Here is a 20,030-nt window from a genome sequence, read left to right on the forward strand (position 1 = left end):
CAATGGAATATTACTCAGCCTTAAAAAGGAAATTCTGACACACGCTATAACATGAACATACATGATGCTAAGTAAAAGAAACCAGTCACAGAAGGACAAAAACTATATGATTGTACTTATATAAGGTACCTAGAATAGTCAAATTCATAGAGACAAAATGTAGAATGGTGGTTGCCAGGGGCTGGGGGGAAAAAGAAATGGAAAGTTGTTGCTTATTTTTATTTTTATTTATTTATTTTTTATCCTCACCCAAGGACATTTTTTGCATTTATCTTCAGATAGAGTGGGAGGGAGAGAGGGAGGAAGAGAGAGAGAGAGAGAGAGAGAGAGAGAGAGAAACATCGATGTGTGAGAGACACATAGAGTGGTTGCCACCTACACGACCCCAACCGGGGTCGGGGACAAACTGCAACCGAGGTACATGCCCTTAGCGGGAACCGAACCCAGGTCTCTCTGGTCTGCGGACCAATGCTCTAACCGCTGAGCCAAACCAGCCAGGGCGGAAGTTGTTGTTTAAAGAGTACAGAGATTTACTTTTCCAAGAAGAAAGAGTTCTGGTGATTACATGCACAACAATATGAATGTACTTAACACTATTGAACTGCATACTTTAAATATGGTTAAGATGCTAAATTTTGTTATGTGTATTTTACCACAATTAAAAAAAAAAAATCTTCTCTATGTCCCAAAGCTCTTCTCTATGTCCCAAAGCTAAATTCTAGGGTTGAAAACCTTTTAGTTTTGAACTACTGCATTATCCATCATTTCAACATCACTTGGCAGGGTGAGAAGTCAAGTGAGACAAATAGCTCTTTTTGAGTACCTTATGCTGCTTAATGACAGGTGTGTTGTCTGAAATAATTAGCTTTTATAAAGGAATAGCCTTAACACTCCTCTGGAACTGGTTAGTGATCTCAGTTTCCCTTCATTAAGCTCTTGACAGCTCAATGTCCTCACATCTGTCACTGTTTGGGAGACTGATTCCAAGAACATAATTGCTTCAAGAACTAGGCAACAAATTTATTCTGGTTCATGGGACAGATTTGAACCCATCTGTTTTCTAATCAAAAGCCATATTTGAATCAGTTTTGTTCTATCACAGTACCGAAATAAAAGCAATATAATCATATGGTACTTTCTTCCTTTCTATCCATGTAGTATAGATGATTACGGGAAACACAAATCAATTAAAGGCATGAGAGCATCCTCAGACACAGGATCTCTGCAGACTAAGATATGCTACCTTTTCAATTTTCATCTGTTTGTTCTTTAGACCACTGTGATTATATTTACTCTAAGTGACATGGTTTCTTTCAGAATTACACAGGGGGAAAATATTCCCATATTGTAACTTACCGTAATCTTTTTTTAAGTTGTAAACTGTCATGGATGATCCTTTTAACAAACTCTAATTCGCCTCCTTCTGCCATAATCTCTGTGATACCTCCTGTATTTACCGAACTAGGTGGAGGTCTTCGAGGATTTCGAGAGTTTACTCCCTGAACAACAACAAAAAACACTGGTGAAAAATGTTATACCTTAAGACCAAGTCTTTGACTGTAATCTAGTTCTAAGTAAGAATGCTTAGACATAATTTTAGTTTCCAAATATCATGCTAGATTTAGGATTTAAAAATCACATAATCATTCTCCTTCCTCTCTCTCTAAAGATCAATAAATAAAAAATAAATAAAAAAATTAAAAAGATATTTCGTTCTGATGCTAGTAATACAGGGTGAGGCAAAAGGAGGTTTACAGTTGTTTGTATGGAAAACAATACAATAATTCATAAATAATACAAAAATAAACCCTGTTTCAGGGACTCACAGTGTAAACCTACTTTTGCCCCAACCTGTGGCACACATTGTATTTCTTCATCTGGATGCTGGCTCTATAGGAGCGTTCACTTTACAAAATCCACATTTTATACTTTCGGCATGTGTTCTTTTATATATATATATATGTATGTTGTGTCTCATATTGGGGGGGGAGGGATGTACTCCATGATATGCCTATTTTAGTTCTTATAATTTATCTGCATCAAAGACTAAAATTTAGATTTCTTAAATCCTGCTTCACTTTATGTTCCAATGGAGAATGTTGGCACTATTAATAAATTTCTGTCCAACTCCTGCCTCTCCCCATTCCCAAAATTTTAATCCACCTGGAATTTATTTTGTTCTGAGGTATGCAAGTGGTACTCTTAGGGTACCTAAGTGATTCTAAAAACAATGCACTCTGTCAAAGCTTTAAGCATATACACCCCCTCATTTCCTTCCAATAAACATTCTTACTTTCTATTAATAGGGAATTAACTAGATGAAGAAAAACAGGTTAAATCAGTATTTTATGGTACTCTTTTTAATAGGTTTTTTGTTTTTAATCCAATGTATCTCTTTTCATATTCATAAGCAAATATAATTTTCATTTGAAGTTACAAAGACTAAATTGGACATTAGTTTACTATCAAATGATAGGTGGCAGTAAAAACAGTTAACCTCTTCCCTCAGCCAATAAACTCACGCAAGAGTAAACTATGATCTAAATTTGTCCAATCAGAAGAAACCCACAAGTTGAATGGTTTGGGGATGAAAAGAGCTCTCTCTTCACTTGCTCCCCCTCTGCGAATATTACACTGCCACAGAAAACCAGCCTGAGAACAAAATCAAGGAAGAGGTAGGTCAGAGCCAAGAGAAACATGGAAACATTGAGCCTCAGCTTGGACACTACTATGACCCCCTTGATTGAATTGTTCCTAAATTTGACACTGCTGCTGAATTTCTCAGATATGTAAGCCAATAAACTTCCTTTCTTATAAGTCAATCTGAAGTGGGTTCATAGGGGCTTGATTACCAAAGCATCCTGATACAGCTTCCCAAACAAAAGGTGTTTTTTGCTTTTATTTTAGCAAACAAGGTAAACTTAGATGAATAAATTATTACTTTAAAGGAGAAGATAGTTTACCTGGGCTTCCAACTGATTGGCAAAAAAGGGAGGATTGCACATACAAAAGTCATAGATTATCTCAGATTCTTCTTTCAGGGCATCCATCAGGAGTGTCTTCTGTGGTACTTTTACCACTAGGAGAAGAAAAGAACTGTTAACCACTATGAATGCTGTGGTAGTTTTCAAATACATTCACAAATTCTTTGACACTAGACCCTTCAAAAGGTGGGCTTTTATTTGCCCTCTCCTTAAGTACAGGGTACACTCACTGACTTGCTTTCACTGACAGAATATGATGGAAGTGACAGACAGGGTGTCATTTCTGAGGCCAGGTCATAAAAAGTAATATGGCGTCTTCCTGTAAGGATAGTCATGTAGCCCTGAGAAGAGATCCACATGGCAATGAACTAAGGCTTCCTGCCAACAGCTGTGTGAGTGTACCATCCTGGAAGCAAATCTTTACCCCTAATCAATCCTTCAGATGATGGCAACCCCATGAAAGACTCTGAACCAGAACCACCCATCTAGGTCATGTCCAAATTCCTGACCCAGTGAAACTATGAGATAATAAATGTTTATTATCTAAAGCTGCTAGATTTTGTAATACAGAAATGGATAACTAAAAAATGCATTAATAATATCAGGATCGCCCAGGCCGGTTTGGCTCAGCGGTTAGAGCATCGGCCTGCGGTCTAGAGAGACCTGGGTTCAGTTCCCGCTAAGGGCACATACCTCGGTTGCAGTTTGTCCCCAGCCCTGGTTTGTCAGCCACTCAATATGTCCCTTTCACGTTGATGTTTCTCTCTCTCTCTCTCTCCCTCTCCCTCCCTCCCTTCCACTCTATCTGAACAAAAAGTGGGAGAATGTCCTCGGGTGAGGATAAAAAAATAATAATAATATCAGTTTCTCTTCTTACAAATGATATGTTGAACAATAGTAAGAAAAGCCTATTTCTTCCATAAAGACTTTATGGAATCTCTTTAATGAAAAACAAAGAAACAAATAAAAAAGAAAACACAAAACCCAGCCCTTTATATTATAAAATAAGCACAAAAATAAAAAGTAACTAATTATTAAGAGGATTCAACTATGTGTAGCACAGTTCCATATACTGAAATAAAAAGAAGACGGTATAGTTTAATCAACAGTGGGGTTTTCTTCCTTTTAAAATCTTGGTGACTAGGTTACTTCATATAGAGTTGATTCTCACTATTTGCAGTATATGAAGATATATTTATGTTCTATAAGCCATCACAACCACTGAAATAGTTAATACTGAACCATTGGCTCCAAGAAGAAACACTGCGGGTTAGGTTAATCACCAGCCTCTGGTCCAACATTTTCGTCAACCAATTAATATAAACTTTATTTTATGTATGTTTCTATTTAAAGAGATTTTATTTAGCCCTGGCCAGTTTGGCTCAGCGGTTGGAATGTCAGCCCGCGGACCAGAGAGCCCCGGGCTCGGTTTCCACTAAGGGCATGTACCTCGGTTGCAGTTTGTCCCCGGCCCCAGTGGGGTCGTGTGGGTGGCAACCACTCGATGTTTCTCTCTCTCTCTCTCTTCCTCCCTCTCTCCCTCCCACTCTATCTGAAGATAAATGCAAAAATGTCCTTGGATGGCCCTGGCTGGTTTGGCCCAGTGGTTAGAGCATCAGCCTATGGTCCAGAGAGACCTGGGTTTGGTTCCCACTAAGGGCACGTGCCTTGGTTGCGGTCTGTCCCCAGTCGTGCGGGAGGCAGCCACTCAATGTGTTTCTTTCACGTCAATGTTTCTCTCTCTCTCTTCCTCTCTCTCCCTCCTACACTATCTGAATAATAAGTGGGAAAATGTCCTCAGGTTAGGATAAAAAATAAAATAAAAAAATAAAGAGACTTTATTTAATATACATTGTTGATTCATTAACAATGAACTCAGTCAACAGCTTTGTCTGAACAAAGCTTATGTAACATGTATTTTCTCTATAGGGCACATAAGCACTTAAGCACTATATTTAGGGGCCATTTTAAACAGCCTTAATCGCCAAGAAAAAGCAAAAAAGTGCAAAAAAAATGCCACTAAATAGACCGTGAAAAGAACATTTGCTTACAGTATGAGAGCTGAAACAAGAAGGCAGAGCATCACCTTGTTCAACTTCAGCTGGGAACATACACATTGGGTGACTCAAATTTTTTGCCACTCTGTACATGTCTACAGATAACCACCAAAGTACCACAAGTATTATTTTAGGGTTAAAAAATAACCCCAATTAAGCAAATTTTAGCAAGTAGGCAAATTCACAGATACAGAATCCATAAATTATGAAGATTGACTATTATATTTCTTTCTGAATTCTGATGATAAAACAGCAAATCCAATGACCATGTACCAGATTTTTAAAATTACCAATGTTTGTATAGTAAAGCAAAAGATAATGAGATGCATTAAATTCGAAAGCATATTAAAAAACAAAGCTTAAAAGGAATATTTACTCCGTAGAGCTAACCTTTTATGAGATCAGATAAGTTATTCTGTTCCACATTTTTCTTTGCATAGTTGAAGCACATATCATCTACTTCTGTTGCAAGGAAATACCAGCCATTTAAGGTACTTCCAAGTAAAGGATAGATGCAGGATGCTCCAGTACCTAGGAAAATCAAAATTCAAAACATATTACACATACCTGAGGGAGAGGTGAAGACAATGAACAAAAACAAAAACATCACTCTCACCCTGGCCGGTTTTGCTCAGCAGTAAGAGCATTGGTCCACAAACCAGAGAGTCCCAGGTTTGGTTCCCACTAAAGGCATGTACATCGGTTGCAGTTTGTCCCCGGCCTGGCTGGGGTCGTGTGGGTGGCAACCACTCGATGCATCTCTCTCACATCAATGTTTCTCTCTCTCTCTTCCCCCCTTCTCTCCTTCTCTATCTGGAGATAAATGCAAAAATGTCCTCAGGTGAGGATAAAAACAAAACATCATTCTCTTCCTAGAATTCTTATAACCTTGACAGTGGCTACTGGGTTCTCTAGCTGTTTCATGTGTTAGTCTTACCTCATAATTAGATTCTGGTCTCTTAGAGGATAGAAACTTCATTGACCTTTTACATGACTGATTAACTGAAAATTGTCAAAACAATATAATTTGTAACCGGTCGATGTGGCTCAGTAGTTGACCGTCAACCCATGCACCAATAAGTCGCCGGTTCGATTCCCGGTCAGGGCACATGCCCAGGTTGTGGGCCCAATCCCCAGTGAGGGGCATGCAGGAGGTAGTCAATCGATGTTCTTCCTCATCGATGTTTCTCTCTCTCTCTCTCTCTCCCTTCCTCTCTCTCTAAAATCAATAAAAGAAAAAGAAAAAAGAAAAATAAACACTATAATTTGCTTTATAGAATGTCATTTTAAATCTCACACAAAACTTTACTTTCTTCAAAGAAATCAATGCTAATTGTTAAAACAGTACTAAAACAGATCAACAGACAACCTATTCCTCCAAAGCAACAACAAAAAATACATAATATATAAAAATTTTATTATATTAAATCGTCCAGTTCCCCACATTATCTGTGAGTTGCTACTTGAAGGAAACCAGGATTAAAAGGAAGAAAAAAAAAACACAAACTAAAGAGAAAATTCATTTCTTAGAAGTGGAGACATGGAAACACATTTGATCCAGATCTAAAACAATCACTGGCTTGTCCACCAAATTTCAAGGAACATATTTGGAGGCAAACACTCCAGGCAAAGATCACTCTTTGACAACAAGGATTTGGTCTTAAATTTGTATGTGTAACCTCTAACCATGGACCGGACTATCTACTAATCTCAAATATTGCTTTTACAACTATTGACTCATACTGGCCAATAAGACCTTAAAGAGAAGAAAAGCCAGTGTTTCTCCCAAAGGCCTAAGTAGTGAACCCGTAACAGCCACTCCAGGCCTGTTTTCCCCTGGTCACATCTGGCTGAAGTGGGCACAGGAAGAATGACGGTTAGAGCTACTCCTAACTCAGACTCATTTTATTGCTTCCTCATTAAATTTTTTGATCAGTCTAGCAAAAGACAGGACAACAGAACAAACATTTAAGCTCTCTGACAGTCACAGTGATCGCTAAACTTTCTACCATGTTTACCGAATAACATCCAGGCCCTGATGCTACTAGACCAACACCTCCCTGGAGATGTGTGGTGTGATGAGGGAAAGGATGGTAAGGGGGCTCAAGCTCCTCTCAGAGGCCACAGTTATTTAGCTCTGCTAGCCATTCTGGTAAGAGAGTCATTCAGAATAAGGAATTTCAAGGAGTACTTTCATCTCCGTGGGAAAAACAATAACCCAGACCAGATCCCAGGCTCTTGATTCTCATACAATTGTTTCACTCTTCATATTTCAATTTTAGTTAAAGGCAAAAAACAAAACAAAACTACACTTTTCTTCATTTGCCCAATAGTAAACACAGGTAAAAGGCCTGTCCTCCAATGTTTCTCAATTCTTAAGACCAAAGACTTGCATTCTAACACCCTAATCCCCTCAGAAAGCTAAATGACATTCTTAAATGGGTAAAAAACCCTTGTAATGATAAATAAAAATGGAAAGTGAATAATCATAGAATTAGAGCAAACTGATGGAGTCTGAGGGAAGAATTTATATAAAACCCTAATTAGAATGAATGTGATTTCAACACCAGAGCCCCTTATGAAAAGCTAAAATCCATTAACCTCCTATATCCCCAAGTGTTATTTTAGAAGGTTTAGGGCATAATTAAAATAAATTAGTACCAAATAGGCTTTCAAGCTTTTTCGTTATCTTTTTTTTTTTTAATCCTCACCCAAGGACATTTTTTTCCATTTTTTGTTCAGGTAGAGTGGGAGGGAGAGAGAGGAACAGAGAGAGAGAGAGAGAGAGAGAGAGAAACATCGATGTGAAAGGAACACATCAAGTGGCTGCCACCCACACAACCGATTAGGGCCGGGGACAAACTGCAACCGAGGTACGTGCCCTTACGGGAACCGAACCCGGGTCTCTCAGGACCGCAGGCTGACGCTCTAACCGCTGAGCCAAACCGGCCAGGGCGGCTTTCAAGCTTTTTAAGCTTTCTATAACCCATCAGCCATGAACAGGGCAGAAGCTTTTGTTAAACTCCATTATTTTTTAAATATGTTTTTATTGATTTCTTTTTAGAGAGGGAGGGACAAAGAGATAGAAACATTGACTGGCTGCCTCCTCATGGCCCATACTAAGGATCAAACCCACCATCTGGGCATGTGGCATGACTGGGAATTGAACCGGAACCTCTCAGTCTATGAGACGACACTCAATCCACTGAGCCACACTGGCCAGGCAAACCCCATTATTTTTATATAGTGGTTAGCTTATATGGGGTGTTCAGATTTTTGAATCATGTATTTATCAATATTCAACAATTTGTTTTTTGGATACCTACTATGTGCCAGAACCTTTGTTATGCCTTGGGGTATTACAGTAAGCAAAACAGCAATAGGCTCTGAACCTTGCAATCTATTGGTAGAGAAAGACATTAATCAATCAGATAAGTGAATGTGCAGTTAAAAACTAGAAAAAATGCCACCAAGGAAGAAACATGATTTTCTACAGCTCATCATCAAAGATCTTATCTTGTGCTAAAAGGTCAGAGAAGGCTTTCCTGATAAAATAAGGCCTATGTTAACAACTAGTATACATGAGACTTAATAAGGTAAAGGTGGGGAAGTTCCACACAGAGGGAACAAGGAGTAGAAAGGCCTGGAAGCATGATGCCTTCACAGAGAACTAAAGAAGAGTGTAGAAAACAAGGAAGACAAGCACATAAGATGAGGCTTAGTGAGGCCTAGAAAAGAGGGCAGAGATCAGACAATGGAAATTTTCATAGTCCAAGTCAAAGTTTTGAATGTTCATCACAGAAGCAACAGGAAGCCATTAAAGTAATAAAGATGTGATCAGATATGGGTTTCTGAAGAGTCGAACAGAGCGCAACAGACTGGATGAGGAGAGAGCAGTTGAGAAACTATTCTACAGACCAGGAGAGATGAGGGTGACTTGAATGGGGATGGTGGCAGTGGAGATGGAGAGAAGTAGATGATATAAGAAATATTTAAGAGAGAAAATCAACAAGAAATGGTGATAGACATTCTCTGGGAGGATAGGGAGAAGTAAAGATTAAGGATGACAAGGTGGATTGTGGTGGATTAACTGAAATAAGAAACAAATGAAGAGGACCAAGATTATTTTTGTTCTTTATAATAATTTTTTTTTTACTGATTTTAGAGACAGGAAGAGAGAGGGAAAGAGAAACATCGATCAGTTGCCTCCCATACGCACCCCAATGAAGGCTGGAACCTGAAACCTGGGTGTGTGTCCTGACCCGAAATCGAACAGGGGACTATCAACCACTGAGCCATACCAGCCAGGGCAAAGACCAAGAGTCAAAAGAAAGAATATGCCCAGACAGTGTGACTCAGTGGTTGAGCAACAACCCATGAACCAAGAGGTTGCCAGTTTGATTCCGGTCAGGGCACATGCCCACATTGTGGGCCTGATCCCCAGTTGGGGGCATGCAGGAGGCAGCCAATCAATGTTCTCTCTCATCGATGTTTCTCTCTTTCTCTCCCTCTCCCTTCCTCTCTGTCTCATATCAATAAAAAATAAAAAAACAAAAAGAAAGAATACAAGTCAGGTCTTAGACGTGGCAAAGTCTAAAATGTTTCTGAGATATTCAAATTTCTCATATATATGGGACTAGAAAAGTAATCTGAGTTGGAGAAATATATAAATTTGTAGGTTATTTTCATGGATGTGGAAAATAAAATCATAGATATGGATGAAATTGCCTAGTGGTAGTATGCCGAATAAGAAAAGATCTAAGGACTGAGCTTTAAGAATCTGTAAAACCTACTAGCCAGATACAGGAAAGTGGGCCTGAAAATGGGAGGAGAGAGACTACAAATGAAAGAGGAAAACCAGGAGTTTGGTGTCATGGAAGCCAATGGAGGAGAGTGTGCAAAGAGAAAGGAGGGGTCAATAAATGCTGGTAAAACGGTCATGTGAAATGAGGGCTGAAAATACATGCAAATGTCAAAGTTAAACTTTATTACTATCTAGAAATCATGTCTGCTAGTAACTAGACTATATGTTAAAATAGAGTCACAAAGCTTTTAACTGAATTTTTCTCACAGGGGACTGGTAAAGGCCACAGGTTAAAACAAAAAAATGTAACCCTATCAAATAAAAATGTTGGCTATGACAAACACGTATTATGTTTATAACTGTAAAACATACATTGGCTTCATTCCTTCTGTATATCCACTTATTCTCCTGAATGAATCAAATTGGACAGTTTTCTCCATTGTATATGTTTACAATTAAGAGAACATCTTATGCCCTGGCCAGTTTGGCTCAGCAGCTGGAGCATCGGCCTGCGGACCAGAGTCCCCGGGTTTGGTTCCCGCTGGGGGCATGTACCAAAAAAAAAGGGGGGGGGGGACATCTTACTTTAACTCAATGATTTTTTTTCTCCCTTTAATTTTGGATTAAACCTTTCTACCAATAATCATTCAAGAGGTTCCTGAAAGTATTCAGGTCCACAGGATCTTTTATCAAATGACCATCACCACAAAATCACAATATAGGGATTACGTTACTAATACCAAATAATTGAGAATAAAAATAATACCCAATAAACACAGATACCAACATGTAATCTGAAAAGCTAAGAAAACAAGAGCCTCACTTTCATGTTGCCTCTCTGACCCATCTGTTCCTTATCTGGTGCTGAGAACCCCTTCTCAAGAGAGAAATCAATGGCAGAGAACTCCAGATGTAGCAAATAAGAGCAGTAATAACCACAGCCAGATTCTTTCACACAAATACCAAGAGAATTTTACAAAGAATTCAACCTTGATCAATTTATAAAACTTATATGTAGTCAAAAGAAGAATTTAAAAAGAACATACCTATGTCAATTCCTCTTCGGAGAGTACTTTTGTCGGAGTCCTGATGACCGATCAGATCTTCTACCCAATGAATATAGTTGAGTCTCAAGGGAACTGTGGGAATTAGTCTCTCCAGCGGAATATCAATAGAAAGTCCAAAATCTTCCTTTAGAAGAGTACAAGTCAGAGCTCTGACTGCTTCAGGGTCTTTAAAATTAAGACTGTGGGGTGGAGAAAAAGACATAAAACTGGTTAATAAGATTTGCTATGCTGTCAAGTTCTATGAATTTCCTAACAGATCGCACATAAATAGCTGTGCAGAGTATTTATTACAGTGGCATCCACACAGCGTGTTTAACGCACTGACAGTATACAAATGGCAGTATAAATTTCCACCAACAACACTGCACATTTTCATACATGAAAGACAGAGGACAAGAATGCCTCTATTCCAATTCCTTCCTGCCTGGTGGACTCCTTACCTAGCTATGAGACTTAGGACAAGTTGAGAGAACTATTTCCTCAGCTATAAAATGGAGATAACAGTATCTGTATCATAGTGCTTCTGAGAGATAATCTTCAAAAGTACTTAGTATAATGCCGAAGACACAGTAACTATTTTAGAAATGCTGGCCATTTTTACTATTATGATTTGACATTAGCATTCTTTGAAAATTAAACTTAAAAGTAGAGCCCTGGCCCTGGCCGGTTTGGCTCAGTGGTTAGAGCGTCGGCCTGTGGTCCAGAGAGACCCGGGTTCGGTTCCCGCTAAGGGCGCGTACCTCGGTTGCAGTTTGTCCCCGGCCCTGGTCGGTCGTGCGGGTGGCAGCCACTCGATGTGTTCCTTTCGCATCAATGTTTCTCTCTCTCTCTCTCTCTGTTCCTCTCTCTCCCTCCCACTCTACCTGAACAAAAGAATGGAAAAATGTCCTCAGGTGAGGATAAAAAAAAAAAAAGTAGAGCCCTGGCCCGGCTGGTGTGGCTCAGTGGTTGAACGTGGACCCATGCACAAAAAAGATGCCAGTTGATTCCAGGTCAGGGCACAAATCTCCAGTGGGGAGCATGCAGGAAGCAGCCGACAGATGTTCTCTCTCATCCCTGTTTCCAGCTCTATCTCCCTCTTCCTTCCTCTCTCTCTAAAATCAATAAAGAAAAAAAAAAAGTAGAGCCCTGGCTCATTTGGCTCAGCAGTTAAGAGCGTCCGCCCACAGATCAGGAGGTCACTGATTCAATTCCAGTCAACGGTACGTACCTGGGTTGCAGATTAGGTCCCCAGCCCCAGTCAGGGTCATGCAGCAGGCAATAAACAAACAAAACGTTGGGAAAAAAATGTTTCACTCTCTGCTCTGGCTGGAGTGGCTCAGTTGGTTGGAACATTGTCCCATACACCAAAAGGTGTGGGCTCAATTCCCAGTCAGGGCACATACCAAGGTTTTGGGGTTCGTTCCCCAGTCAGGGTGCGTATAGGAGGCAATTGATCAATGTTCCTCTCTCACATTGATATTTTTCTCTCTCTCTCTCTCTCACACTAAAGAAAAAAATCAATGAAAATAGATCCTCAGGTGAGGGTTTTTAAAAAAATGTTTCACTCTCTGTATTTGTTAAGAGGCTGGGTAAAAATGGCAGTGGCAAAAACAGGAAAAAGTGAAAGGAATTAAGAGATATTTAGGAGGGAAAGTTTATAAGATTGACATATGAGGTGTCGGTGGATGCAGTTCCTATTAGTCTGGATTGTTCAACAGGATAGACAGTGCCATTCACTGAAAGTGGGAACTCGGGCACAGACCCATTTTTGAGGGGCAATATCATATATTTAAGCTGTATTTCAGACATCCAAATGGAGATATTAAATAAGCAGTGATCTCTGGGTACAGAGCTCAGAAAACTGGTCTGGAGAAACAAATGTATAAGTGATCTGCTAAAAACAAGTGAGGCCTGGCATAGAGAGTGATTAAAGAAAAAGCACAAAGTGAAAAGAAGAGCTTAACAATAAGCCTTGACGAATGTGTAGAGGAAGCTACACAACAAGACAAAACGGTAGAAGAACACCAGAAACTGGTGCAGTGCCAAAGAAGCCAAGAGAAGAGGGATTCCACGAAGAACAGTGTGAGCAGAGTGGCCCATTTCTCAGAAGTCAACTGAGAACTGAAACTGGATTTAGTGACACAAGATCACTGGAGACCTTTTCAGGAGCAGCTCTGATGGTGGTAGAATTAAAAACTATCCTGGTATGCCCTGGCCGGTTTGGCTCAGCGGTTGGAGCGTCGGCCTGAGGTACGGAGAGACCCGGGTTTGGTTCCCGCTAAGGGCATGTACTTCGGATGCAGTTTGTCCCCGGCCCTGGTTGGTTGTGCGGGTGGCAGCCACTCGATGTGTCCCTTCACATCGATGTTTCTCTCTCTCTCTTCCTCTCTCTCCCTCCCGCTCTATCTGAACAAAAAAAATGGAAAAATGTCCTCGGGTGAGGATTAAAAATAAATAAATAAATAAAATTTCTTAAAAAAAAAAAAAAAACTATCCTGGTATGAGTGAAAGATTAAGGATATGAAAAAAGGGAGACAGTAAAAACAGACAATTCTTCAAGAAGTTGAGTTATGCAAAGGAGAAGAGAAATGCGGCTGTGAAAGTCTGGAGAGGTCTTGTTAATAATATATATTTTCCCCCTTTATTGATTTGAGAGAGAGAAAAAGTGAGAGGGAGAGAGAGAAAGAAACATCAATGAGAGAGAACATCAATTAGCCGCCTCCTGCATGCCCCTCACTGGGGATTGGGCCCACAACCTGGGCATGTGGCCTGAGCTCGAATCGAACCAGTGGCATCTTGATGTATGGTTCGACACTCAACCACTGAACCATACCAGCCGGATGTTAATAATATCTTAATGGAAGACTTAAACGTGTTTAAAAGGCAGTGGAAAATCACAAAGGCCATATATATAAAAAATGTCCAATTTCTATAGAGGAGGAAAGAAATGGGGAGTGACTGCTTAATGGGTATTAGGTTCTTTTTGGGGTGATGAAAATGCTCGGGAATTAGATGGTGGTGATGTTTGCACAACCTCGTAAATATACAACTGAACTGTATACTTATCTTTTTAATCCTCACCCGAGGACATTTTTGCATTTATCTTCAGATAGAGCGGGAGGGAGAAAAGGAGGAAGAGAGAGAGAGAAACATCAATGTGAGAGAGACACATTGAGTGGCTGCCACCCACATGACCCCAGCCAGGGCCAGGGACAAACTGCAACTGAGGTACGTACCCTTAGCGGGAACCAAACCTGGAACTCTCTGGTCCCCGGGGCCGATGCTCTAACAGCTGAGCCAAACCGGCCAGGGCTGAAGAGTATATTTTAAAATGGTAGTTTTGTGGTATATATATATTACATTTCTTTCTTTTTTAAGTTAAAGGAGAGAAACTAGTTGAGAGGGATTAAATATTTAAGAGAAGGAATATTGAACTGTGTAAAGTTCCTGAGATGAGGGGAGGATAACAGATCCAAAGCACAGATAGTAATTAATTAAATTAGAATATAATAGTAGTAGTAGTAATAATAATAATAATACTATTTGGTTGTTGAACAGAACCAAAAGCCAGACCCATGGTCTTCCACTGTGTTTTCCACCAACTCATTCCTCTCTACAACTGAGTTTAAGAATTTTTAACCCTGGCCGGTTTGGCTCAGCGGTTAGAGCATCGGCCTGCGGTCCGGAGAGACCCGGGTACGGTTCCCGCTAAGGGCATGTACCTCGGTTGCAGTTTGTCCCCGGCCCTGGTTGGTCGTGCGGGTGGCAGCCACTCGATGTGTCTCTTTCACATCGATGTTTCTCTCTCCCTCTCTCTTCCTCTCCCTCCCACTCTATCTGTGCAAAAAATGGAAAAATGTCCTCAGGTGAGGATAAAAAAAAAAAGAAAAAAAAAAAAAAAGAATTTTTAAAAAAACATTAACACCTCCATGGGTTAAATAAGCAATTAGATAGTAATATACAAAAGCAAAGATGCTGGAAGAGCAGAAATAACCATTATTGATAACCCTAAATTAATAAAAAAAAACACCAAAATCTTACTTGTAAAATATTAAGAAACTACCTGAATTAATCTCTTACATACAGATCCCCAAGCTAGCTAAAGAGCAAATAATAGGAAAAACAAAAACAAAAAACTGGTCATCCAAACACCTCTTTACCCTTTCCAAGTACAGTTGAGAGTATAGCAATTTTCTAGCAAAGCCCAGTGACTTACCCTAAATTCAGGAAAACTTAAAAAAAGAAAAAAAATGTCCTGGGGATGAGGGGTGGGGATGAAAGAGGGCATAGAGGGAATCAATGGTGGTGGAAAATATAAAATAAAATAGAGAGACAAAAAAGAAGTCCAACAGTAAGAGAAACAGTTAAATTTGTTCTGTATTACAAAAAAATTAAGAACGACTTAAAAGTAAACAACAGTGAAAGTAAGTGCACAATAGTGAGTTGGGTGAAAAGTTATATAGCATATCCAAACAAGAGAATACTCTGTAATCATTAAAAGGAAAAAGACTGGGCTGATCCACATATTCTTGTATAAAGAGGGTTCCTTGACTTTGTTGTTGTTGTAGTTAATCCTCACCCAAAGCTATTTTTCCATTGATTTTTAGACAGAATAAAAGGGGGAGGGGAAGAGAGAAAGAGGGAAACATTTATTGGGTGCCTCCCACATGCTTGGAATGCGCCTGGGGATTGAACCTGCAATCCAGGTTTGTGCCCTTGACTGGGAATCGAATCTGAGACCCTTTTGGTCCATGCATGGGCTGACATTAATAGCTGAGCCAAATCGGTCAGGGCAAGGGTTCCTTGATTTTAAAAAAGCCACAAGTTTAAGTAAAAGCATATATATGTACACGATGATCACATTCTTATAAAAATAAAACAAAAATAAAGCAAAAAAGACCTTATATATTTATATTACATGCATAGAAAAGAATGGAAAGGTTACAACCACCTCTGAATGTGAAAATGAGTGGGTAGATTCGTAATGGAGACTTTTATTCTCATATTTTTGTATTATCTAAATATGTTTTATATAGTATCACGTTAATAATAGTAATTTTTAACTATATAGAAAATGTTTATAATGTAATGTCATGAAGTGGTGGTAAAAATAAGTCCTATGATTATATCTATATCAAAATTACAACCACAAAAATTACTATATAAGGACAAGAGCTTAAATACAAATTGATTTTTTTTTTAGCGTGGAAGATCTGTGACTTTTTTCTTTTATGTATGCAACATTACCATTAAATGTAGTTAGAAAGAATATATTTTGGTAATTTTCCCATCAAGGACTCTACAATGTCTGTATAATAAAAAACAATTCCACCCTGGCCGGTTTGGCACAGCGGTTAGAGGGTTGGCCTGCGGACCAAAGAGTCGCGGGTTTGGTTCCCGCTAAGGGCACGTACCTTGGTTGCAGTTTGTCCCCGTTTGGGTGGCAGCCAGTCGATGTGTGTCTCTCACATCGATGTCTCTCTCTCTCTCTCTTCCTCCCTCTCTCCTTCCCACTCTATCTGAGGATGAATGCAAAAATATCCTCAGGTGAGGATAAAAATAAATTAATACTGCAGCTTAGGCATTAATTACATAGCTTCATGAAATATTTGGAGCAAGAGAAATAACAATATAATGTTTTCTTAGTATCTTCAAAAAGAGTTGTTATTTATAGAAACAGTTCTGCTTTTCAAAAAAAAAAAAAAAATGTATGTACTCACTTTGATGGACTACAGCATACAATTTATTAATAAGAAACTACATCCTAATCACCAAAACTACAAGACACCAAGCAGAGGCTAGTCTAACTGAAGAAGGTAAGCTGAAAAGAAGAAGGTAAGCTGAAAAAATCAATGAAGAGTTGATTCTGCCCTGGCCAGTTTGGCCCAGCGGTTAGAGCGTCGGCCTGCAGTCTAGAGAGACCAGGGTTCGGTTCCCACTAAGGGCACGTACCTCGGTCGCAGTTTGTCCCCGGCCCTGGTTGGTCATGCGGGTGGCAGCCACTCAATGTGTCCCTTTCATGTCCATGTTTCTCTCTCTCTCTCTCTCTCTCTCTCTCTCTCCCTCCCTCTCTCTCTCTTCCTCTCTCTCCCTCCCACTCTATCTGAACAAAAAAAAATGGAGGAATGTCCTCGGGTGAGGATAAAAAAAAGAGTTGATTCTTAGACGTCGTTAGCAAAACGTGTTCATTTTCATCTAAGAAAATACAGACACTAATCTGAGAGTTGGAAATCTTTTTGTAGGACAAAGTCTAGTCATCCTACTTTACTAGTTAAATATCTAGGTCATTTTAGCACCCTGGGACATTAAAAAATCCTGAACACAGAGAAGATCTTTTTCATTTTCATTTCTGAGATCACAGCAACTAAAATTAGCTCTCACATGGAAATCAGCAATTTATTCTATTAGTTTTTGTTGTTTGTTTAACACATCCAGCTTCACAAAATAGCCCATTGTCAACTGGCTCATGTCAGATTTCCCCAGAGTGACTCCTGCACTGCTACTGATGAATACAGCATTACCATTATAGACAGCATTTGGAAGTATACACTCCGTGACCCATGGTTAAAATATCAATCATTCTAACACTGTAGAGGCTGAACTCAATGTAACAAAAAAAAAGCTGAAGCCTCCCAATTTAACTCCAGCATTGGTTTCTATTCATCAGATCTTCACCGAGATGCCCAAAACGGCACAGTCACAAGATAAAACAAAGCCCTTCAATGCTGGGTCTTGGTTTAAAAACAAATCAGTTATGTGTCACACTCTATTCAGACTCAACTGACAGGGCTCAAGTAATTACAGAATGTTCCTATGGGGCTGGTAACTGTAAAAAGCACCAATTAAAATCTACCTGCAATGGTCAGATGTGATTATAACAAAGCAGTGACAGATGCAGGGAGGAAAAACAAAGCTATAGATATCAATCATACCAGCAATCCTCATCACCTTATTACGTACAATTATACCAGGTTTAATAATAGAGTAGCTACCCATCATTTACTAATTTTGTACAATGTGCCATTATTACTAATCTGTATGACAACCATCCAAAAATATGGCCTTTTACCCCTCTTTTTAAGATGAGGAAATTCAGTCTCTGTAAAGCTAAGAAAATTACCTAAAACCTCACAGCTCGTTAGTGGCACCCTCAGGACTGGTCCTTAGGATGACCAAGAATGTCCCTTCTTCCCATATCACACCCTGCATCCCTTAAGAGACCTCTTCAGATTGAACAAGTAAATGACACTTCATCCATTTCAAGTCTTAAGTTTTGTCTGATATTCCTTTCCCATCATTTGGCTGGGTTTATATTTTGGCCATTCTTCTTCAAACATCTTATGAAATTAAATAAAAAGATATAATAAAAATAAAGAGCCCTGGCTGGTTTTGCTCAGTGGTTAGAGCGTCAGCTTGTGGTTCAGAGACCCGGGTTCAGTTCCCACTAAGGGCACATATCTTGGTTGCAGTTTGTCCCTGGCCCTGGTTGGGTTGTGTGGGTGGCAGCCGCTCAATGTGATGTGTCCCTTTCACATCGATGTCTCTGTCTCTGTCTCTGTCTCTCCCTCCCTCCCTCCCTCCCTCCCTCCCTCCCTCCCTCCCTCCCACTCTATCTGAACAAAAAAATGGGAAAATGTCCTCGGGTGAGGATAAAAATAAATAAACAAACAAACAAACAAACAAACAAATAAATAAATATTTGCCCTGGCTGGTTTGACTCATCTGTTGGGGCGTCATACTAAGGACTGAAGAGCTGAAGGTTTGATTCTGATCAAGGGCATGTACCTTGGTTGCAGTTGGGTCCCCAGCCCTGGTTGGGGTCCTGCAGGAGGCAGCCAATCAATGTATCTCTCAAGTCAATGTTTCTTGTCTCTCTCAACCACCTCCCACTCTATCGGAGGATAAAATGGAAAAATATCCTCGGGTAAGGATAAAAAATAAAAAATAAAAAATAAAAATAAAGAACATTCTATCAAAACAGACAATCATCAAAATCTCCTACCTAGCCCTGGACGATTTGGCTCAACAGTAGAGTGTCAGCCTGCGGACCAATGAGTCGTGGGTTCGATTCCAACCAAGGGCATACACCTCATCGCTTCATAGCCAAATTTTTTCCTTAAAAAAAGTTTTTTAAATTACTTTGGCCTATTACAAAACAACCAATCTGAACATCACAGCTTCTATGCACAGCATATCACTGCAGATATTTTGGTTTTAGTTTGAAACAAAATTACAATGTTTTATAATTTGCAACATCCATTCTATAAGCTACATAATACTCCACTGTATAGAACCTCATTCTAAGAATTAAGAACCTACATACAGGATATTTAGGTTACTTCTAATTTTCCTTGTTGTAAATAGCCTACATTTTTGCCATTAGTAGATACTATTATTTATACACACACACACACACACACACACACACTTAATTTCTTTATTGATTTGGGGGGGGAGAGGGAGAGAGAGAGAGAGAGAGAGAGAGAGAGAGAGAGAGAGAAACATTCATGAGACACACATCGACTGGCTACATCCTGCATGCCCCTCAATGGGGATCCAGACTGCAATCCAGGCATGTGCCTGACTGGGAATTGAACCAGCAACCTCTTGGTGCATGGGTCGATGCTCAACCACTGAGCCACACCAGCTGGGTGGATACTGTAATATTTTATCTTTGCTAATTTAGTTTCTTTTTATACCTTCTTTCATGAATTACCAATTGTTATCCTTAACCTAATCTATTAAGTGTTTTTTCTTATTGTCTTATATATGAGTTCTATATAAAGAAAGCTAATACTTTGTCATACACTTTAAATATTTATATTGTCTCATCACCTTTTACTTTTAGTATTTCCTGATATGTAAAAGTTTTTACTTCCTATGTAGTTAATACCATCTTTTTAAATTTTTTATTCTTCTATTAATTCTACCCTTGAAGTATGCTTACTTAGAAAGACCATTCTTACACTCAAAGTTATACAGATATTCATCTATTTTTTTTCTAGTACTTAAAAAAATAAATATATTGAAATAATTAAACCATCAGGGATTTCTTTTGTATCACATATAGGAAAACAAATATAATGCACCTTTCCTATGGCTGTCCCAATTGCATCTATTAAAATCCATTATTGGC

At 39.3% G+C, this 20,030-nt stretch overlaps 1 protein-coding gene across 1 annotated transcript in view; it reads right to left on the reverse strand.

Annotated features, from left to right (window-relative positions):
- METTL16 (methyltransferase like 16) overlaps positions 1–20,030 on the reverse strand; it is a 59,277-nt gene that overhangs the window by 27,200 nt on the left and 12,047 nt on the right. The window contains exons 3-6 of the mRNA XM_036269389.1: positions 10,892–11,091; positions 5,432–5,572; positions 2,964–3,079; positions 1,357–1,499 (exon numbers count right to left, since the gene is read on the reverse strand). Of these exons, the coding sequence (XP_036125282.1) occupies positions 1,357–1,499; positions 2,964–3,079; positions 5,432–5,572; positions 10,892–11,091 (600 nt within the window). The remainder of the gene's footprint in view (positions 1–1,356; positions 1,500–2,963; positions 3,080–5,431; positions 5,573–10,891; positions 11,092–20,030) is intronic.

Source organism: Molossus molossus, unplaced genomic scaffold, assembly GCF_014108415.1.
Source record: "Molossus molossus isolate mMolMol1 unplaced genomic scaffold, mMolMol1.p scaffold_m16_p_19, whole genome shotgun sequence".
In the NCBI taxonomy this organism is placed as follows: domain Eukaryota; kingdom Metazoa; phylum Chordata; class Mammalia; order Chiroptera; family Molossidae; genus Molossus; species Molossus molossus.